The sequence below is a fragment of the Oncorhynchus tshawytscha genome, linkage group LG22, assembly GCF_018296145.1.
Source record: "Oncorhynchus tshawytscha isolate Ot180627B linkage group LG22, Otsh_v2.0, whole genome shotgun sequence".
NCBI classification, from domain to species: Eukaryota; Metazoa; Chordata; class Actinopteri; order Salmoniformes; family Salmonidae; genus Oncorhynchus; species Oncorhynchus tshawytscha.
This window is the reverse complement of record NC_056450.1, coordinates 22,392,757-22,416,618: the sequence shown is the minus strand read 5'-3', so window position 1 is coordinate 22,416,618 and position 23,862 is coordinate 22,392,757. Positions and strand designations below refer to the sequence as shown.

Sequence of the window (23,862 nt, the reverse complement as noted above, 5' to 3'; positions counted from 1 at the left end):
GGTCTACTATTACTGACCTGAATAGGCTGTATCTATCACCAGAGGAGGGTTGAGAAGATGAACCTACGGATGAATGGATCAATCTGAATCTGTGTCCAAAATTGCACCCTATTCCCTATATAGTGCACTACTTTTGACTAGAGCCATATCGGTCCTGGTCAAAAGTAGTGCACTATATAGGGAATAGTGTGCCATTTCAGATGCAAGCCTGGGGGTGCTCAGGTTTTATGTGTGGAGGGAATGCTAAAAAGAGGACAAAGCATAGAGGCACATACCGTAGGTCCCATATTGTGAACTAGCTAGGTATGGATTTTGGTGACCTGGACATACAATAACCTGACACATCATGTGGTCTCCCAGCCACTCTCTCTCACACACACACCTCACCAAAACACGAGGACAAACCCCTTTGCTTCACCTGTCTCATTGATGAACGACCACAGCGTCATTAGGGCTGTTCATGTCCCTGAGCAAAACTGAGCTGGAAGAAGGGAGCCGGATATATATAATGAACACATGCTGCTGGACATGAATACAATGAATACATACAGTCCAGCGTCACCAGCCTCTACCCCAAAACCAATAACAACTTCATCAATTATTCAGTCCCAGACATCCCCATGGCCAGCAAATGGTTCATGTTACTGATCAACATCATACAAGTGCGTATCAATTTCCTATACTAGATAAGCATGTATTTCATTATATAGACTCAATAGAATTTGAAAAATCTATATAGTCATAGCTAGAGTTCAGTGGAGGCTACTTAGAGAACGGCTCACAATAAAGGCTGGGATGGAGCAAATGGAATGGTATCAAACACATGGAAACCACATGTATTTGATAGCATTCCACTTATTGCACTCCAGACAATACAAGCCTGTCCTCCAAGCCAACCTCCTGTGGAGTATACCCTCTCTCCAGTCTACACACCATGACAAAGGATACTACTCTAGTTACTAAATCTTATCTATGCTCGATCACTGCCATCTTGAGGGTGGTGCTGGTTCCACTTAAACAGAAGGCAGGTTCCATTCTAGGAGAAATCAATCAGTGAGTAGAACACAATGAAGAGGGAGTGGATCATTCATATATTTATTAATCTTCAACTCTACAGGATACTGGCTGGTGGCTTCCAGTTAAATAGGCAGTGGATGAAACAGAGCATGAACAAACAATACAAAACAATAACGATTCAGCTACATCTCAATTATATAAGCAAGCCAGACAGCACACACAGAATTACTTAATTTACAGCAGTAGCATATCCTTCAATACATTCACACTTTCCAATATTAGACTATTTTATGATTTAGTCAAATGACCAGAAAAATGGATGCGACACAAAAAAACAGGGAAAGATTAAGGACTGGTTTACTCATCTTATGTATCCAAGTGATCTTGAAAAAATAATGGCAATTATTGCAGACAAATGTCAATTATCGACAAGATGAAGAAGCCCCCAGTCAGCGTAGCATAAAGCAGTAAGGCTGATTAGGGCAGTATGGTGTCAGTATTATTCCTGTCTCCTACCTAGAGTATTCTGATTCAGGAACTAAATATACCATTATTACATCAACTCATGTCATGTTCAGTCAGATACTATATAGCAGACTCGTCTTTGTATCTGTGCCATTATAGCGTTTGTGACAGCACGGGCAGTGCCATAGAGGCTATTTCCATTTCAAAGTAGTCAATTTTCTTCTTCACGTTTGGCTGATCCCTCCTGATGACACGTTTGGACACGCCCCAACAGGGTCACCAGCCAATGAAATTGGAAGTCCCACCCAATGACTAGACTAAAATGGTGGAAGTATTCAACGGCGCTGCCAATGCTAACATGGCCTTTTGGCCACTACAGGACTCTATCCTTCTTTATGTCATATACCCAAAGATCCTGTTCTTTAAAACTAGAGTTCTTAATTGAAACAATAACGCAGTCAATAGCCTTTGTTTCTGTAAAAGTTGAGGGATGGGCCTGGAGAAATGGAACCACTCAAATTCATAGATAGCACTATGGCTGCAATGTCTGACCATCCTTGATATTACAATTTAACCATGTTGAGCCCATATATTGTTTGTTTACAAACATTGGAGTAAAACAAGCTTATAAGGTTCTGATGGTGTATGCCAGCAAAACTAAGCCCATGAAGCATTTAGATATTTTTTTCAAGAAACAATGGATATATACACATCATTAATTTATGATGAAAAACAGATGTAGAAAATAAGGATTCTAGCTAATAACTGAACACAGTATACTGTAGGTCTTGTATAATAATAGCACCATCTACTGGAAATGTAGGAAAGGTCAAGAAGAACTGCAAAGGTGTGAGATGAGAAGCAACTGAATGAATAGAACGATCACAGCGCTCCAACACGCCCAGCACAGAGTTGTACTCATTAGGACATGCAATGGAAAACATTTTGAAAAGTTTAACAGAAAATTAAAAAGTCCAAGTAGTCTCTCCCTGTTAGTTTGTTTTCTACCATTTGGTGCCTAGAATCCAGGTTTATATCCCAAAATAAAAAATAGATCAGATCAGTCAGTCCATTTACTGTTATTGCATGTCACTTTGATACAAAGGGGCAACAAAAAGAAAACTGAAAAACATGTGACATAATACAGACAAATGCTTTCAAAACAAATAGCTTACTGTTAAAAATGTTTCTTTTTTTAAGTGTTGGCACGGACACAATGAAATTTCATAAACTATTTAAAATACATTTAAACAGGTCTGACATGTTATGTTTGGTCCCACTTTAAACAACTTATGAAGTCTTGAAATCCTTTACAAGGACTAAATCAGTTATTCACAAATCATATACACGGAGTTACAAAACATTAGAAACATCTGCTCTTTCCATGACAGACTGACCAGGTGAAAGCTGTGGAACGCTTGCGACACCTTGTAGAGTTTATTCCCCGACGAATTGAGGCTGTTCTGAGGGCAAAGGGGGGGTGCAACTCAATATTAAGGTGGTGTTCTTAACGTTTAGTACACTCTGTGTAGAAGCAAAGCCATACCATATAAAGGGTAATAGAACAGGTCCTTGAATCTAGTGTGGCATTACCCGTCAGACCTTCTGAAATAGCATGACAGTTGCTGGTGAATGACATCGGCCATATAAAAGGGTTTATGAAGGCTTCAGTTATCCTTCATCTATTTCTTCAAAGGGGGACCTTGGATTTATTTCTAATACAATCAACCCAGTCTAACCAGAGGAAAGAGGAGTGTTCAGCACAGTTATGCTAGTACACAAGCCCCCTCTGCCTCTAGAAGACAAAGCTGGAGTGGAAAATGCATCTCAAAAACTTAAAACATTTCAAGCGTGCAGACAAACATGCATAGCAATCCTTTGTCAAACGGCAATGAAATAAAAAGGACAAAATAACAAGTGTACATAGTTCAAATGGAGAGAATTTAAAAAAAAACTTTTGAATCTATTAGTACATTAAGTGTACTCAAGAGGGGAGAACTGAACTGCTGACAAACTAGAGGGATTTTGTTGTGTTTGTTTAACCCAAGTGTTGGCTCAAGTCCCACAGTGAAGGCTCTACAGTTACATTTATACATCTTCTTCTGCTCCTCGTCCTCCCTGTTCCTCGTCCTCCCTGTTCAGCCTCGGTAAGAGTGTCAGGGTACTGTGGCCTCCTCTGTAGTTGTGAGCTCACATTGCGCCACAGCAGTGATTCTGGAAGAGCAGTTCGATGACCGAGGAGTCGGCTAGCGTGGACACGTCGCCCAGGTCTCGCTCGTTACGGGCAATCTTACGTAGCACACGCCGCATGATCTTACCTGTGTACACAGAGGGGGAAGTAAAGGCAAGTCAGTCACTAATGAAGTTACCAGCTCTCATTCAAAACACCTTTCAAATCAAGCCAGTGGAAAATGTTACATGTTCACATTCAAAACCATGTTCGTACAGAATAAAATCATAACCAAGGTACACTCTCACCTGATCTGGTCTTGGGAAGGCCTGGGGCATTCTGTATAAAGTCTGGAGTGGCAATGGCACCAATCTTCTCTCTCACTGTCAAAGCAGATAAACCACATTAGTCATCAGCTCCAACACAGAAACATATTGTCGGTGTGGGATGCATGCAGACAGTGTAGGACAATCATGTTCAGTGACAGTACTGTAGTTGGCTTTACACAGATAAAACCAAAACGTACCTTGTTTCTTTAACTGGGCCTCCAGGGTGCGGCTGAAGCTGACTCCGTCGGTAAGCGTGACGAAGCAGTAGAGACTCTCCCCTTTGACAGGGTGCGGCCTGCTAACTACCGCTGCCTCGACCACCGCCTCGTGCTCCACCAGGGCTGACTCCACCTCTGCCGTGCTCAGCAGGTGACCTGATGTACACACAACCCACAGGATTATCATATAGTACAACAGTCCACTGATCTCTACTGTAAATCACAAGTTAGAGAAGGTTCTTACATGCACCATGACTAGAAGACAACCTTTAATATTTCACAACAGCAGACAGCGCCCTAGTAGTGGTAGTCCTATACCTTCCCCAGCTCAAGATAAATTAACCTGTTAGAGCACGATACTAGCAGTAGTGCAGATGACAGGACAAGAGATCTTACAGTATAGACAGCTCCAACACACTGTACATCACATTTCACAGAGCTCCAGCTGATGGAAGTGCTCACCCGAGACATTCAACATGTCATCTATCCTCCCTGTGATCCAGTAATACCCATCCTTATCTCTACGGCAACCTGGGGGGGAAAACAGCAATACATTGTGGTTTCCATGTCAACAACAGAGGGTCTTGATTTAGTATACAAAAACACACTGTCCATGACACAATGAGACTCAAAGAATACATATGGTAAATGTGAGTTATTCTACAAAACATCAGTCATTAATGGTGCTCAGGATGTTAGCCATGTTAGACTCATCTTACCGTCACCAGTGACGTAGTATCCTGGGAATTGCTCGAAGTAGGTGGTCTCAAACCTCTGGTGGTTCCCAAACACAGTCCTCATGACTCCTGGCCAGGGCTGTTTGAACACCTGAGGGGGATAAGAAGCAAGGATGTCCAAAGTCAAACAAGTAGTGAAGATCCACTTCATCAAATATAGACAGCCGACAGCATACTGCAGTGAGAATATTGCGTATTGGAGTGAGAATTATTCTAATGTTTAGTACTGGGTAGATCTCTGCATAAACTTCTGGATAACCAATTGCTCCCGGTGTCTTACCAGGTAACCCTCGCTTGGTCCCTCAAGCTCCTCCCCAGACTCATTCAAAATGGCAGGGACAACTCCAAAGAAAGGAAACGTCTGGTGGAGAAATGGGAAAAGACCGGCAATTTAGACCAACGTATCCCACATGATGACAGGGAGGGAGCATCTCAGTGAGCAGGAATGGGGAAGTTGATACTGTCAATATAACAACACTTACAGCAGAGCCAGGCTTCATGGGCGTGGCAGCAGGTAGAGGAGTCAACACGTGGCCACCCTGAGACAGAAGCCAATGGGAAGAGATTCAGTCAGAACAGAGATTACAGTTACAGAAAGATGTCCATTCAATAAACTCATCCATGTCTTTAACGTATTGAATCAAGACAGACTGCGTGACCGAAGGTAAACGCCCCATTCCGCCCCCACAGGAAGCATCTTACCCAGAGCTAAAGAACCAAATCATTGACATTTGTTGATCAACATGATAAATGTAACCTACGCCTTATTTATGAACAGCTGAAATAAAAGCCCACAGTGATTTGAACCAACACTACAAAAATATATTAGGATGTAGGCTATTTCTGTCTGTTGTAACTAAGAACATTGCAGTAGCACACAGACTGCCTGTCGGTGTCCTGCTTATGTTTGTAATAGCCTACTGTTACAACAGACAATGATGTTTGTTGTACAAAACGATCATGTCTTCGGTACACGTTGCCAGTCAAAGACCGATCATCGCCACAGGGGACAAAAAAAATGTGCGTGAAGTAGAGAGTCAAGAGAATTCGGCATTGCAGCCACTCTATTCAATAAAATCTATTCAGTAACATTACGTGTTGATGCGTGTTAATCTAAAATTCATTAAAAAGAATAATAAACTGCTGACGGTCTCAGTCTGCCAGAAGGTGTCGACCACGGGGCACCTCTTCTCCCCCACCACGCTGTAGTACCACTGCCACGCCTCCGGGTTGATGGGCTCCCCCACCGTCCCCAGCACCTTCAGAGAATCCCGCTTGTACCTGACACACACACACACACACACACACACACACACACACACACACACACACACACACAGAGGGAAAGGGTTAACAGACACCCCCAAAGCCTCAGACAAAAGGACGAAACCAAAACATGCAGATATTTGCCAACACACATAGTAAGTTTATAAACAGGGTGGTTTGAGCCCTGAAAACATGTATTTTTACCGCTCTAATTACACTGGTAACCAGTTTATAATAGCAATAAGGCACCTCGGAGGTTTTATTGCCAAAATACCACGGCTAAGGGCTGTATCCAGGTCATGGTAACATGGCTCCTTGGAAATCTAATGAGCATAATACAAAAATCCATCAGAATCTGTCAGTTTAAGCTAAAGATGTGTTTTAACATGGTCTGCATCTCAATCCACTGCATCCGCCGATGTCAGCCTTACACATCTGCTGTGAAAGGTGGCAAAGCTAGAGATGTGTTTGTCAGGCAAAGAGACCGAGACATCCCGATTTTCAGGCTATGGAAAGATGGTGTTCTCGGTTTTGCTCTACAACCCGCACAAGAGTCATAGGACTTGTCTGAAGTTGGTATATCCAATCTGCCAACTTCTGTCTGTAGCATCTGAACAGTTTGGGCTACACACTAATATGACCTTTGTGGAAAGGTGAATCTCTCATGAACACGTACGTCGTTGGTTTTTGCTCTAGGACACCCACAAGCCTCGTCTGAAGGTGCCTCTACCAGTTGAGTAAACATGGAGATCAGAAATATTTAACAAACTTTCTTATATCTCTCAGATATAGGACAGACACTTCAGAACAAACTTCCTTTAGATTTTGTTTGGGAATGTCCGTTTATCCATGTATGAAGCTGACAGTGCAGAGTAAAACCTTAAACTCAAAACCAGCAACTCTTTGCTGTATTTGTTGCCAGCCTCGCTCTAGTAATGGTTTAAAGAGATTAGAAATCTCACAGTATCAACTTTGCTGTAGCTTTCTTTTACACCTGCTACGTTACTCCAGACACGGTAGTCTGAGCCATCCGATTGGCCAGTGGAAGGCCTATAGTGCACTTGATTGGCTCCCCCCAGGAAAGGCAGAGTTCGTAACTTCAGACATGAAATGGTTCAAAAAGTTGCCTACCCGGCACGCAGAGCAGCTGAAACGGGTGCACCTACTGCCAACAGCCCGGGACAAATAAAAAAAGAAACGCAAGGCGTATCGTTGTTTTTTAATAGAAATGTTTGGCGATCGACTAGGAATGCCTTGGAGATTGACCAGTCAACAGGCTGTTGGTGACCACAGCCTTAAGGGGTCCATAAACTCAAATAGCTAAATGATTATTGGTATGACCATCTTAAACCAATTCCATATAGTTTAGTAGAACCCCCCCAGTTTAGACTCTAGTGGATTAAATTATAATATAGATGGAGAACTCAATCTGTAGATACAGGAATGCTTCTTCTGTACTATGAAGCCCCATCATACTCAGGCCTAGGTCATGTTCAACAGGATAGAAATTACTTTAAAAAACAGGGTCAAACAAGGAGGTACTGTCCAATTTGAACAGTTTTGTTACAGTGTGCCCTAATGAACACAATCCTGGTGAGGAACATGCTGAATGAGCCAAGAGTGTGGAGACTCACTTCTGGACGGGCTCGCTCCCATACTTCATGAGGAGGCGGATGGCTGTGGGCGCCGTGTAGAACTTGGTGACTTGGTACTTGTCCACTATCTCCCACATGCGGCTGACGTCCGGATAGGTGGGCAGACCCTCGAACTGAACATGTATCAAATTCACATCAAAACCGAGCCAGATGGTGTAAACACAACCTCATGATCATAACCAAAGTCATCATTAGCTGTCTGAACTACAGGAGGAAGTAGAGGTAGAAAATAACATCCCCTTCCATCTTCCCCTCCTGTTTACACACACACTTTGAGTCGCTTTATGATATTAGTCAATAAAACCATGCCTTGGTTATAAAACAAATCTAACATTTGTCCAAATGGACTATGGACGTTTTAGACAGATTGAAGGTCATACGACATTATGAAGTCCTGTTGCACAACATTGTAAAGCCTTCTTTCAATATAACAATGACAAGTTTATCACATGTAATTGTAAAAATACTCTGGGTGTGTCTTAAAGAGCACCCTAAAATAAATAAATAAATAAATAAATAAATAAATAAATAAATAAATAAATAAATAAAATTAATTAATTTATTTAAATAAATAAATTATATAAACTATATATATATATAGTGCACAACTTTAGACCAGGGCCCTATATTCCCTATATACAGTTGAAGTGGGAAGTTTACATACACCTTAGCCAAATACATTTAAACTCGGTTTCACAATTCCTGACATTTAATTCTAGTAAAAAGTCTTAGGTCACTTAGGACCACCACTTTATTTTAAGAATGTGAAATGTCAGAATAATAGTAGAGAGAATGATTTCAGCTTTTATGACTTTGCTCTCCTTAAGCCATTTTGCCACAACTTTGGAAGTATGCTTGGGGTCATTGTCCATTTGGAAGACCCATTTGCAGCCAAGCTTCAACTTCCTGACTGATGTCTTGTTGCTTCAATATATCCACAATTTTCCTACCTCGTGATGCCATCTATTTTGTGAAGTGCACCAGTCCCTCCTGTAGCAAAGCACCCCCACAACATGATGCTGCCACCCCCGTGCTTCACGGTTGGGATAGTGTTCTTCGGCTTGCAAGCCTCCCCCTTTTTCCTCCAAACATAACGATGGTCATTATGGCCAAACAGTTCTATTTTTGTTTTATCAGACCAGAGGACATTTCTCCAAAAAGTACGATCTTTGTCCCCATGTGCAGTTGCAAACCATAGTCTGGCTTTTTTATGACGATTTTGGAGCAGCAGCTTCTTCCTTTCTGAGCAGCCTTTCAGGTTATGTTAATATAGGACTCGTTTTACTGTGAATATAGATACTTTTGTACCCGTTTCCTTCATCATCTTCACAAGGTCCTTTGCTGTTGTTCTGGGATTGATTTGAACTTTTCGCACCAAAGAACGTTCATCTCTAGGAGACAGAACGAGTCTCCTTCCTGAGCGGAATGACGGCTGCGTGGTCCCATGGTGTTTATACTTGCGTACTATTGTTTGTACAGATGAACGTGGTACCTTCAGGGGTTTGGAAATTGCTTCCAAGGATGAACCAGACTTGTGGAGGTCTACAATTTTTCCCATGATGTCAAGCAAAGAGGCACTGAGTTTGAAGGTAGGCCTTGAAATACATCCACAGGTACACCTGCAATTGACTCAAATGATGTCAATTAGCCTATCAGAAACTTCTAAAGCCATGACATTTTCTGGAATTTCCCAAGCTGTTTAAAAGGCACAGTCAACTTAGTATGTAAACTTCAGATCCACTAGAATTGTGATAGTGAATTTTAAGTGAAATAATCTCTAAACAATTGGAAAAATTACTTGTCATGCACAATGTAGATGTCCTAACCGACTTCACAAAACTATAGTTTCTTAAAACGAAATTTATGGAGTTCCGACTTCAACTATATAGTGCACTACTTTAGACCAGGGCCCTATTCCCTATATATAGTGCACTACTTTAGACCAGATTCCAAACAGAACAAGGTTCTATTTCAGACAGCCCTCTTCCTCCTCTAAATAACAGTATTAAGCCTGTGGCCATCCACTCACCAGGACACTGGTGGCCCCGTTAGCCAGGGGCCCGTAGGTGATGAAGGAGTGGCCCGTGATCCAGCCGATGTCGGCCGTGCACCAGTATACATCCTCAGGATGGTAGTCAAACACCAGTTTGAAGGTGGTGGCCACGTAGAGCATATAGCCACCGATCGTGTGCAGCACACCCTGATTACAAGACACATGATCACCACAGCAGCATTTACACATATGTGAAGACAGAGTGCAAAAATCTATATCAAACCGAGAGAAGAGAGAAAGGGAGTTAGAAACAGAGTGCCACTGCTGCATAACATGTGTACCTTGGGTTTCCCGGTGGAGCCGCTGGTATAGAGGATGAAGAGGGGATCTTCAGAGTCACACCACTCTGGTTCACATTCCTCAGACATACCACTCAGCAGGCTGAGCCAGCACTGATCCACCTCAGGGTTCCACGGCACCTGGCGGAACCACACACACTGGTAAAAACCACACAATGACATGGAACCCTGCATTTTTACAGCTCGAGAGAGACCACATCAAGACATCCTGATAACGATCATAGGGAAAAACAAAAAGTCTAATCTTACTTTGATTCTATTCAGTCAAGAGCAACAACCAAGCCTAATTGATAGCAGTAGGAAGAAACGTGTAAATGTTTCTAATCCCTAAATCAGGAGTGAGAAGGTTAGCTCAAATCAAACATGCTCAAATAAGACAAAATACGAGAGCTATAAAAAGGTTATGGGAAGTCTATGTGAATCAGCGTTGTTTACACTTGAACAGTCTGTGAAACAATGGTGAGAGAAGTTAAATGTTTTAACTCCTAGAGTTCACAATAAAATTACTCTCCTAAAATGCTGCTCTCAGGGGTTAAAGGTCACCATATGGGTGGGGCTAATGAAATACACAGAACAGATGTTCTAGAAATATGGGTAGGGCCCTGCATTTCTTGATTTTTTTTTCTGAAATATGCCAAATGTGCATAACATTGATAGTGTTGCACATGTATTGATATACACTCAGTGGCCAGTTTATTAGGTACAACAACCTGTTCACAAAAATGGTTGACTCCTACATACAATGAGTCAAGTGGTCGTGGCTTGCTATATAAAGCAGGCAGACAGGCATCGGAGCATTTACTTACTATTTGATTGAACGTTATAGAATGGGTCAAACAAGTGACCAAAGTAACTGATTGTCGGTGGCAGGTGCACCCGTTCCAGTACCAGAAATGACGAGTCTCCTGGGCTTTTCACGCACGACAGTGTCTAGGGTTTACAGAGAATGGCGCAACAAACAAAAAACATCCAGTCAGCAGCAGTCCTGTGGGCGAAAACAGCTCGTTGATGAGAGAGGTCGAAGGAGAATGGCAAGAATTGCGCAAGCCAACAGGCAGGCCATAAAAAGGCAACTGCGTAGTACAACAGTGGTGTGCAGAACTGCATCTCGGAACGAGCAATTAGTCGGTCCTTGTCACTCATGGGCTATGGAAACAGACGACCACACCGGGCTCTACCCCCATCAGCTAAAAACAAGCAGCGGCTCCAGCACCAACAGTGGACAATTGAGGAGTGGAAAAATATTGCCTAGTCCGACAAATCCTGGTTCCTGTTGCGTCATGCTGATGGCAGAATCAGGATTTGGCGTATGCAGCCCGAGTCCACAGCCCCATCCTGCCTGCTGTCACCAGTACAGGCTGGCGGTGTAATGGTGTGGGAAATGGTTTCCTGGTACACGTTAGGTCCCTTGATACCAACTGAACAACATTTCCACACCCCAAAGAATTCGGGTTATTCTGGAGGAAAACAAGGGTCCGACCCAGTACAAGATGGGTGTACCTAATAAACTGAGTGTATATTGACAGTGGTGCACAATCTCAATAAGACTTAAAAAAAACATTATCTGAAACATGAAATGAAAGACCACACTTACAGTATGAGAGATCAATTACATCTACATGGAGTCAGGGGTCAATTACCTCTTATCTGAAACCTTAGTCATTGTTTATCCTTCAGTGAGTGTGGTTACATGCACACAATAATGCGATTATTGTGGATAGTCAGATTAATACAATAGTTTGAATAAAAGTTGACATGCTTTGCAAGAAGAATGATTTATTTAACAATCCTGTTTATATGGACACATCTGAAATCAGGCTACTTGATGGCACTCTGGTAAATGCAGAAAAAACTCAATCAAAATAAACATTCTACCACAGCAAACATGTTATTTTTGGGAAGCATATTTGATTCACAGTTCGGACATGTGAAAACTACTTCTAAGACCCATACATTCAGTTGTTCCGAACTCACTTCACTCACACTAAAGCGGTTGGCTCGCTCGGCTGGTGCTACCACATGCAACGATCAACTACACCGCTGGAACGCCGATTACGGTGTTTACAGGGCTTAATAATTCAGAAGATTGCTCAGAAAACCAGTCGTTTTAAATCGGCGTATGTTTACTTCGATTTTGACCTTACGCCAATTAAGATAGCAGAGTATGGCGTTTACATGACTATTGCATAACTTGCCAACTGCCATAATCAGTTTAAGGTCGAATTATTAGTGTGCATGTAAACGTAAGCAGTGTTTCTTTCAGGTCAAACCTTTATCACCATCTTAAAGATGCACTTCACAGAAATTGGTCAGACATTTCCTGGTTAGTAAAATTCTAATAGTTTGCCTAATTTCAGTTTGTGACAATACAAGCAGTGAAATATAATTTCCATAACCAAAAATATTGTATTTTCAGCTGTTTGAATGTAAGACTCAAAAGCGACACATAAGAACGGGAAGGATAGAAATATTTTTTTATTTAACCAGGCAAGTCAGTTAAGAACAAATTCTTATTTACAATGACGGCCTACCGGGGAACGGTGGGTTAACTGCCTGTTCAGGGGTAGACCGACAGATTTTTACCTCGTCAGCTCAGGGATTCAACCTTTTGGTTACTGGCCCAACGCTCTAACCATTAGGCTACCTGCCGCCACAAAAAAGCTCACATCTACCGCTTCTTAGACTTGCTCTCAATTAGTGACAAATCTATAACACACATTTCTATGTGGATTTGGTCAGGTAGCCAAAAAAGTTACATATTGCAGCTTTAAGTACAGCGAAAGTAAAGCCTAAAGCTAGACAGAGATCAGGTAAGGGACCCCTGACCGGTGTGAGCTGACAGACCACAGACAGACAGACAGAGAGGTGTGTAACAGGATCCACCCCCAGGGTTAGCCTACCGCTGACAAGTAGATCAGACAGGTGTTAAGAAGAAAAGGACAAGAAATGGAGAAAATTCAAGCTCAGGGAAATCTGAAATACCTGAGGGACGGGACGGATTTTCTTTACTCTGTCTTTCTGTTTCTCCTGCTAGAAGGGGTTAATGGAGACGGTTAGGCCTATTTGAACAAACATAAAAAGGGGTGGCTTCATGTCATTTGAACCATGACATCGAGACAAAGCCGTACCGACTTCACCGATGGACTATCTACACGTTTTATTGTACACAAAACCAAAGGGAAAAAGCCAAACGTGTTGGCTGTTTCTGGAGATACGTGAAATACAAACATAGTAGGGAGTTAACATTAAAGTGACAAGGTATTTATTAATTAAACAGTAGCAAATGTTAAAGGTGCCCTAAACCTGCCCTATGAACACAGGGGTCGTATTCATTAGGCACCAACCGGAAAAAAAACTAACAGGGAGGGACAGCGGTCTAAGGCACTGCATTGCAGTGCTAGAGGCGTCACTACAGACCCGGTTTCGATCCCAGGCTGTCTCGCAGCCGGACGCGACCGGGAGACCCATGAGGCGGCGCACTATTGGCCCAGCATCGTCCAGGTTAGGGAACAGTTTGGCCTGCTGGGATTTCCTTGTCCTATTGCGCAGGCCAGGCGCATGCATGCCGACTTCGGTCGCCAGTTGTACGGTGTTTCCGCCGACGCATTGGTGAGGCTGGCTTCCGGGTTAAGAGAGCAGGATGTCAAGAAGCAGTGTGGCTTGGCAGGGTCGTGTTTCGGAGGACGCATGGCTCTCTACCTTCGCCTCTCCCGAGTCCGTAGGGGAGTTGTTGCGATGGGACAAGACTAACTACCAATTGGATACCACGAAAATCAGGGAGAAGGGGTCAAAAAATAAAATACAAAAATTGTCCAATAACAAACACCCATTTTTAATTTCCGTTGCAATTTTTTTTGCTATGGTGTGCCCTAATGAATAGAACCCTGTAGAGAGACTGTGGGGCGTGAGAGAGCTTTTTCTGGTGGTCTCACCTGCAGGTCAGGACAGGGCCGCTTGGCTGGGGGAGACTGAGAGCTGAGGGGAATGGCCTCCACCTCCTTGGACAGGTGTTTAAGCATGATACACCTCTGTACTGGGAAACTCCTGACAGATGGAGAAGAGAGTGGGGCAGTGTGAAAGAGTAGAGGAAGAGACAAAGTAAAAGGACAGAGTCGTGATTCACATGAACAAAGTCTGCATGACCCTCTCCAAGTAAACATACAGGTATCTATCGGCAAGGATGTGTTGTAAATATCTAGCAAACAGAGTACAAGTCTGTATACGCGACTAGCTAGTCAGATAGAAAGTGTGTCCTTACTTGTCCCTGCATTTCTGTAGTGCGTCGTCAGCGATCACCTTCAGGTTGATTAGCTTATCTCCTCTGTAGAAGCCATCTGAGAGGGGGGGGTATGATGGGATGGGGGAGTTCAGAACGGATGAGGTCAAAGGGTGCACACCAATCAATGAGAGAAAGGCATGGCAGTGATTGCTATCAACAGGACTTCACTGGTACTGTCGGTCTGACTGCATTGGCGTAAACCTGTCACAACCTGGGAACAATCTTCATATTGATATTTTTAAATCCGCTGACAACAAAAATGAATGATTCTTAGATTATATTCATATGTGGCAAAACATTTTAGCATTGCATGCTCAGCTCCAAAATGTTTTAGGATGTCAAACGAATGCATGTCTGGGTTCTAGTGTAATTGAACAGCAGCCAACAGGTGTCGCTAACGTGCAACGTTTTTAATTCACTTAATTCCCATGGTAACAGTCTTCAGCCATAGACCAAAATTGCCCAGGACCACACACAGTCACTCACAATGGGTCACCATCTAAAGAGGTTAGGGTGGTTATCCGATTAGCGTCACTCCAAATCCAAAGCTGTACAGTGATGCAGTAGGCCTGTACAGTGGGCTGGGCTCACTATGATGAGTACAAAGCCACACTAATTAACACTGTGGATTAGGGGGTCAGGGGATAATCTGTGGCACTGTAATCCAATCTAATAAGTGTCTCTTTATTACTGCAGTTTAGTTTGCAGTCTCACCGGCCGTGATCAGCAACGAGCACTGGGAGTCCAGGATCCTCTCGCACAGCGACTCTGCCGAAAAGCCTGCAAACTGGATAGTGTACACAGAAATACACACATCAAATACACTGTGCACTGTGTGCAAATGCACTCTAAAGTGTTTGCCTATTCTGTTTGCCTTGTAGGGTGTTGGTAGATATGTTCCTTCTAAGTCTGAGGAAAAAGCTGGCAAAATGGGTAGTACAGCCACTTCACCTACTACTTCAAGGTCGCTGAAGTGCACTTTAATGACGGTATAAATCCGGCTGGTATGATGTGTCTATAGGTTTTAGGGTTGTCAATGATACCAGTATGACGTCAGGAAGAAAAGGAAATTAAAACATGAAGCAGACTTATTTTGAGCAAAACAGTCCTAATGTTGGAAAACAGCCTCATGTGGTCCCCCAGAGTCACTTGTTATTTCACAAGCTATAGCACACAATATTTTACATAAAGTAGGATTTTAATGGATCATGAAGTCTGCTTCGTGTTTTGTTTTTTTGCCACGGAAAATCTGCTATCGTATCAAGATACTAGTATCTTGACAAAACTAAACAGGCCTAATCCAGACAGTTTAGGTGTAGGTTGTTAGTTACTCACCACGATTGAGTGCACAGCCCCGATGCGCACACAAGCCAGCATGGCCACCACCAGCTCCACCACCATTGGCATGTAGATGGACACGCGGTCGCCCTTCTTCAACCCCTGGGATTTGAGCACATTGGCAAACTGGCAAACCTGCTGGAGCAGCTCTCTGTATGTCACCGTCATCTCGTCGCCAGGCTCGTTCCCTTCCCTGTAATGGGACCAACATAGATATCATACAGAGATACAGTGCATTCTGAAAGCATTAGACGCCTTCTCTTATTCCAGTTACAGCCGCATTCTAAAATGGATTAACTACATAAAATCCCCAATCTACACACAATGCCCCATAATGACAAAGCAAAAACAGGTTTTTAGAACTTTAAAATAGAAATACCTTATTTACATAAGTATTCAGACCCTTTGCTATGAGATTCAAAATTGAGCTCAGGTGCATCCTGTTTCCATTGATCATCCTTGAGATATTTCTACAACTTGGAGACCTTTCAGCAGGACAATAACCTAAAACACAAAGCCAAATATACACTGGAGTTGCTAACCAAGACGACATTGAATGTTCCTGAGTAGCCTAGTTACTGTTTTGAAAATCTATGGCAAGACTTGACAATGGCCATCTAACAATGATCAACTTGACAGCGCTGGAATAATTTTAAATAAGAATAAAATGGACAAATGTTGTATAATCCAGGGTTGGAAAGCTCTTAAGATTCACAGTTGTAATCACTGACAAAAAGGTGCTTCTACCAAAGTATTCACTTTGGGGTGTGAATACTTACGTAATAAGATGTTTAAATTTGAAATACATTTGCAAACATTTCTAAAAACAAGTTTTCACTGTCATTATGGTTTATTATGTAGATGTGTGAAAAAAACAACTATTTAATCAATTTTGAATTCAGGGTGTAACAACAAAAATGTAGAAGTCAAGGTGTATGAATATTTTCTGAAGGCACTGTAGATGTTATCCCCCCCAATTTTTTGGGATGATGAGTAATACTAAACCTCTGCTTTCTACTCAAACTCAAAACATTCAAGCACACAAACATGCTCACAAAGCTAATATTCAAGGTGGATAAATTCTAGCTAAGTATCTCATGTGCCTACAGATAAAGTAATAAACTGTGACATTGTGGCTCTCTGCTTTACTCAGCAATGTGCCTGAGCTGTGGAATCGTTCGTCTCTGGAATCGCCTTTAAAAACGAGAAATGCATGACTGGCAAACTAAGGACAAGCTCTTAAAATGGCAGTGTGCACACTTACGGTAGAATTTGGGATGGTGTGGTTACTGAGCATGATTGTACCTCTGTTAATCCTTAAGAGTCTATTGACTACCGTGCTTCAATCTAAGTATCAAAATACAAAAATCTGCTTCAGAAACCGTCAGTTTAAGCTAGAGATGTCAGCTTGAGAGATATTGCATGGCCTACGTCTCAGTCCAACGCATCCACCTATGGCCGCGCTACAGCGGTGTTCGTTAGACCATAAGACATCCCGAAAATCTTCTCACGAAAAAGTCTAACATCCAAGCGGTTTGGCCTACAGTACTATTATGGCCACTCTATGGAAAGGGGAGACTCACGAACATGTTGTTCTCCGTTTTGCTCTACACCCCCACAAGTGTCACAGGACCCGTCTGAAGGGAACCCATACAAACGAATGGAAGAATGAAGGTAGATTTGTACCAACAAAAGTAAGGGGTTAAATGTGTATGAAAAAAAACTATTTTCTGAGCTTTCTTATACATCGCCTAGGTATAGAACAGAGACCTAATTCCTCATTTATTTTTTGGCTGTCTCTTGCCATTTATGAATGTGTTATGCAATGTGTTTCTATGGGCTATAGTAGTAAAAGGTCCAATTCAATTTGATCAAATCATATATAAAGGGGTCCTAAATCATCCATGGTATGACCATCTTGAAACAAGTCCATGTTAGCTTAGTCCCCCGCTCCCACCCAACGGCTTAGACTGAGGTTAAAGCACTGTGTCCCTTCTTACACAGTTGGCCCTCTTATCCCACTGGCCCATAACAAGAGCCCATAGAGCCTGCTTAGAAATTAGAGCAAAACTCACTAACCAAGTTCACCCAATCAGCCCACAGTCCACCCAAGGACAACAATCACTAATTGTGTTGTTGCTCTGCCATACTTTCACACTCACATTAACAAGGTAACTCTGCCAGACAGAAGATAATGGATTTCTCATTTGAGGTAGCAAATGCATTTGAGCAAACAGCACATAGCCTTATGATAAACTTAATAGCATTTAGATTAACACAAGTTCTCCTCTCCAGTCCAGGACACACATTGCTTAATATAAACAACGCAGCCGTGTCTAATAGGATATCTAAAGGAAAGGCAGAGTTTGGTCTTTCCTATTGTGCAACACAATAGGCCTCCCAGATACTGTAGAGGGCCACGGTTATCGCACAACGGTTTATGTGCAAGAGCGCGAGGAGGAAAATACCCATGCAAAGCTCTGCTTTCACACAACATGGATCTCTCACTAGAGACTGCCCACTGCTCCCTTTTAGATTTATGTTTGTGAGCTGCATTCTGCTCATTGGCAGAAAACTACACCATTGCTGGTAGGCCAAGGTCATCCAAACAGATCCCCTCTCTTCGGTGGTGACAAGAGTGTGGCGAAACACACACACACTCCTATAAATAGTCAGCAGGAAAAAAAAATCTTTCCACTCACGTTCAAGATGTCAAAGTACAGATGACAAAGACACCAACTCTGTTGTGGAGGTTGGCAGAGGACAGACAAAAACATAGGCCTGCCTATTACCTACACATGCACTAAATAATCAAACTATAGTTAAGCAATAAGGCCCGACATGCACGACAACACGGAGTGCTAAGACACAGCCCTTAGCCGTGGTATATTGGCCATATATCTCAACCCCGCCGAGGTGCCTTATTTCTATTATAAACTGGTTACCAATGTAATTAGAGCAGTAAAAATAAATGTTTCGTCATACCCATGGTATACGGTCTGATATACCACAGCTTTCAGCAAAATCAGCATTCAGGGCTCAAACTACCCAGTTTATAATACAAATTAGATAATTTAGGGACAAAACAGCTGAAGTAGGCTCTCCCCAGACAAAAAGCTTGCCTATTACAACATTGCGAGACTAAAAAGTAACTTCATAAAGAAAAGGACATATCCAATGGATTGAATAAGCTGAGAAGTAGCAGGGCAAATCTAATGGTATGGCTGACAGTACATTGGAACTGATAGGACAGACCTTCACACTTGAGTCATGAGCACTGGACTGCAGAGCACATTGCCTTTTACGCTACAGCAACGTGGGACAAAGAAATGTCTAAGCTATACAAAATCTCTCCCAACTTTAAGAACTGTAATGACTAGCCTGTCGGCAAGGAATACACTTCAAAATGCTACTAGTGAGAAAAACATCTCCTGTAGTGAGAAGTCAGTTTTCTAAAATCAGTTAAGTTGAGACCTCAGAGTAACCCTACGCAGTCAAAGTCAAGTGTAGGCCCAATGCTGTTCATCATTAGACATCAACTGGTAACTGCACAACAATTTGCAAGACAAGACAAATACACTTGAGACTAGAGCATATCAAAGCTGCAGCATGTCAGTTCCCTGTGGTCTAAATTACCTAGTCTAGTGTGGTTAATGGGGAGAGCAAAGAGCATGTGTGTATTGTGTCTCAACTTCAAAGCTCTCCTATTCACTCATACCAACAAAACACAAATAGCTACCACATCCCTAAATAACCCACCCAGCACTAGAAGCCCATCCGTCCTCATAGATTCACTATTCATTTATGAGGACATCGCCGACCTGGGGCTGGCTTTACAAAAGAGGGGGGCTTGAGCACTAGTCATTTCAGACAAGACCAGAGACAAAGGACCAAGGATCATTGTAGAAGCATTCAGCCTCCTGTCCTAGCATTCCATCAAATTGTTCCAGAGGGGCAATCTCCTCAAGCAGTGAACCAGACAATGTCCAAGGAGAGCGTGCTTTGACAGCCTCCATAACCCCTTTTAACACATACACAGGCCATCAGACTGTTAAACAGCCATCACTAACACAATGAGGATGCTGCCTACATACAGACTTGAAGTCATTGGCCACTTCATTAAATGGACTACTAGTCACTTTAATAATGTTTTACATATCTTGCATTACTCATCTCATATGTATAAACTGTATTTTATACCATCTATTGCATCTTGCCTAAGCCACTGAGTCATTGCTCATCCATATATTTATATATTCTTATTCCATTACTTAGATTTGTGTGTATTAGAAAGTTGTGGAATTGTTAAGATTACTTGTTAGATATTGCTGCACTGTCGGAACTAGTGTCACAAACATTTCGCAACAACATCTGCTAACCATGTGTATGTGACTCATAAGATTTGATTTGACACACACCAGTAGAATGCCACTTTGTCCCCTAGCCCCCTCTCATGAACGTTACAGTCCAGGACGTTGTAGCAGATGTTGGTGGTGGCCCCCTCCATGCACTTGATGTAGATCTCCCCCTTCGTCACGTCAAAGTTGTAGTCCATGAACTGGCCCGTGTGCTTCGACTTCCAGTAGAAGTCTTTTGCAATGTCACCCCAGAACTCTGGAATAAGGAAACATAATGAAGGGCCATTATGATGACACATGACAAGTGGCTGATAGGGACAATCATCCTCCACCACCAGAAAACACACAAATGTCAGATTCATTTCCTGTGTCACATTTCCTCGACATGCTCACAGTTGTTGGAAAGCTTCGGAGTAAGATTTTCCCAAATGTCTAAACCATGTTACAGAAAAAAAGCAAACATGAAGCAAGACAAGTAGAGTTACATGCACACTAGCATAGATATGCTGGCAAAAAAAATCTATACACTTGGGACTGAAGTAAAACAAGACCTACTGCTGGTATAAATCAAAGGTTTTGTTCATGAAATACTTTTATTTCCACAAGGCTTTGATACACCACCCCAGCCATAGGCTGCTCGCTCTGTGGTACCGGAGTTCCAAATCTACGTCCAAGAGGCTTCTACTTCCAAGCCATAAGACTCCTGAACATCTAATAAAATGGCTACCCAGAGTATTTACATTGCCGCCCCCCTTTACGTCATTATATGTGCATAGTCACTTTAATAACTGTACATACATATTACCTCGACTAACCGGTACCCCCTGTATATAATCTCGCTATTGATTTATTTTACTGCTGCTCTTTAACTACTTGTTACCTTTATTTCGTATTTGTGTTTTTTTTTAAACTGCATTTTTGGTTTGGGGCTTGCAAGTATTTCATTGTAAGGTCTACACCGCTTGTATTCGGCGCATGTGACTAATTCAATTTGATTTAAATGTGTTTGTAAATAAACCTACCATCTGGATGTTCAATAGATTGCAGGTAGAGTTCTTTGTACTTCTCAAAGTTGGGTACATGAGCATCCTTCTTTAAGTCTCCTCCTGCATGAAATACGTCCTCCTTTGGTGCTTTGTCTGGAATCATTTTGCCCTTCAGTCAGCTGGCTTGCGATCTATCCTAACTATCGAAATACGAGACAAAAGATGGCAAAACTTCGAAGAATGGTATTGACGATAAATTGCGCTATTTGCTCGTGCCCACTGCAGCTCAAACTACTACGTGCAATTTAAAAAAAGCCTCCAGTGAGTCACCCTCTCACTGCATGGTATTGAACAAAAACAATGGTACAACTGGCATAGTTAATTCTGACTTCCTTGTTTAATAAGGATGCTTCTTTAGCCTCCTAGCTACTTTAGAAGTCGACTATCTCGATTAATGCATAGGAAAACTATACATTAACTAAGATAATGAGGCTAACTGTCAAACTAGCCAACGTTAACTTAGCTGGTTGCAAATCCAAGCAATATTTCCAGGCAGTGGAACCCAAAAGAAACGAGATAGCAGCTAGCTAACTTTAGGGACATCAGCTATTCAAAGCGTTAGAAAATAGCTTAAAATATAAAACCACTTCCTGCTATTCAAGAAGGTTAATAACTGCGTTTCCAGTTAGCTAGCTAACTTAGACCCACCGCTAGCTGGAGTTCAAATCCTTGTAAAAAAAATATCTAGCTGCTATAACTATAAGGAAGTAGTAAACGATTGACTTGAGAGCGAGACGAGGCCGTTCTGTTTGAAGTGGTAGGTTGGACACCACTTGACTTGATAGCGCCTTCTTCCATTCAAATTAAGCAACATGAAATATTTATCTGGAAAAATATCCGTTTTCCCTGAAGTGGAAGTGGTCTGCCCTTCGTCCAAATGTCTTTTGAAGGCAGACACAACGCAAAGGAAGAGCGCATGAGGAATGACTGTAAACTGAACTCCGGTTGGCCCTAAACTGGGCGGAGCGGCAGCCTATCATATTTGAGGAGAACGATGACGATGCCGTTAAAGATGTTTGAAAGATACTTCCACTTCCTCCAAAGCCAAAGGGTATTTTTATTGATAAACTTGCATCTCATCAGGTGTGGGTATGTGTGCATATCACATTTGATTTGTCACATGCTTTGTAAACAACAGGTGGAGTTAAAGTGAAATGCTTACTTATTGGCCCCAACAATGTGTCTCCAGGGGTCAGTGTTTTGTGTTGATGGGGTCATAAAGAGGATGCCACTGGAGATAACTGATAGCCCTAAGTCCACTCGAAGGTTGTCACCACTGTGTAGTAGACAGTGAAACTGGTGCCAATTAAAACAATTTAATAACATGACAGTAATTACACAAATTGTGTATTGAAACAGTTAATTCAGAAACAGGGAGAAATAACAGGACACTGCCAATGGACACTGCCACAATCACAGCTACTCAGTTCCCTAGGCGATGCTGCTGCCTCCCCTGGTCTGCTGTTTGGGAGCAATAGACTTCCTGCGCGCCCCTTTGTTCGAGCTGAAGCGTACATGAGCACCACGCTTGTTGTTCCTCTTCTGCTTGCCCAGCATGTCAGCCCCGTCCTGGGTCTTCTGCTGCTGCTCCTTCAGTAGCTCAGGTACCGGAGGCTGGATGATGGGCAGCAGGGTTGTGCAGGGCATTGACTTGTACACCCGTAGCTGCAATGGACAATGAAGAATGTTAGAGTAGGAGCTGAATACACACAGAATTGGTATTTCTGTCTCCTGTGAGGCTTTACATCTATGACAAGCATTGAGTCTTGCTGTATATAATGTGACATTATGAGATTAAATCCTCCAGGTTTGGGGTCAATTCCAGTTTAATTAGAAATTAAATAGTTGAATTTACTAATGAAGTGGAGAATTAACATTGAATTCAATTCAAATGAACAATCTTCAAGTTCTGGAAATTAAATTAGACTGCTTGAATTGGGGAAAACATTTCATCTTTGGAATTTAATATTTGTACATTTCCCAGTAATTTTAATTAATGACCTTAGTATTTTTAAAAATCACTGCAGGTGTTAAATCATTTCAACATGTTTTTATATATTTCCAGCTAGGCAGTCTGAACAGTGACATGATAAGCCTGAGAGCCTGAGGGAATTGAATTCATATTGGGATTTGTGGAATTGTCAGGGATATTGAATTGGGAATTTAATTATTTGAATTGAACCAACATTAGAATTAATTTCCTCTCAATTCCCTCTGAATTCAAAGACTGACCTGGAATTTTAAGTTAATTAAATGGAATTTACATGGAGAGCCCAGCTAGCACATTTGGTTCCTTGAAAGTTGTGGGAACGAACGTTTTTTGATTACCATTGTTTCAGGGAGCAAAGCCATACGTTTCCTAACCGGTGAAACTGAACGTTTTTTTAAACGTTCTGAGAATGGATGTTTTGCCTGTTCTGGGAACATTAATTTGTAGTTTGCAGGGAAGTCAGAACATTTTACTATGGTTCCCAGAATGTTTTCCTGAGAAGTTTTATAATTTCTGTTCTCAGAACATTAAGTTATTTGAAGATTTTTTAACAACTTAACTTTCGCTGAATGTTTCAGTAAGACTTAACACTGCTAACTTTGTTTGGTTTAACTGTTTTGAACTTCAAGCACAGATAGGACA

At 42.1% G+C, this 23,862-nt stretch overlaps 1 protein-coding gene across 2 annotated transcripts; it reads right to left on the bottom strand.

Moving 5' to 3' along the window:
- Nucleotides 1–1,079: 1,079 nt before the first annotated feature.
- On the bottom strand, nt 1,080–22,180 carry LOC112222092 (acetyl-coenzyme A synthetase, cytoplasmic). Of its 2 annotated transcripts, XM_024384693.2 has the most exons (18): nt 21,207–22,180; nt 20,245–20,440; nt 15,824–16,019; nt 15,203–15,275; nt 14,468–14,543; nt 14,142–14,253; nt 13,192–13,239; nt 10,192–10,329; nt 9,887–10,057; nt 7,837–7,970; nt 6,085–6,217; nt 5,419–5,475; nt 5,217–5,297; nt 4,919–5,027; nt 4,662–4,730; nt 4,179–4,355; nt 3,961–4,035; nt 1,080–3,800 (listed from the first exon to the last, which is right to left on the bottom strand). In XM_024384693.2, the coding sequence occupies exons 1-18, from the start codon at nt 21,331–21,333 to the stop codon at nt 3,673–3,675; spliced, it is 2,100 nt and encodes a 699-aa protein (XP_024240461.1). In that variant the 5' UTR covers nt 21,334–22,180; the 3' UTR covers nt 1,080–3,672. The 2 variants fall into 2 exon arrangements, with proteins under 2 accessions (XP_024240461.1, XP_024240462.1); XM_024384694.2 differs by lacking the exon at nt 13,192–13,239.
- Between the last annotated feature and the right edge of the window lie 1,682 nt (nt 22,181–23,862).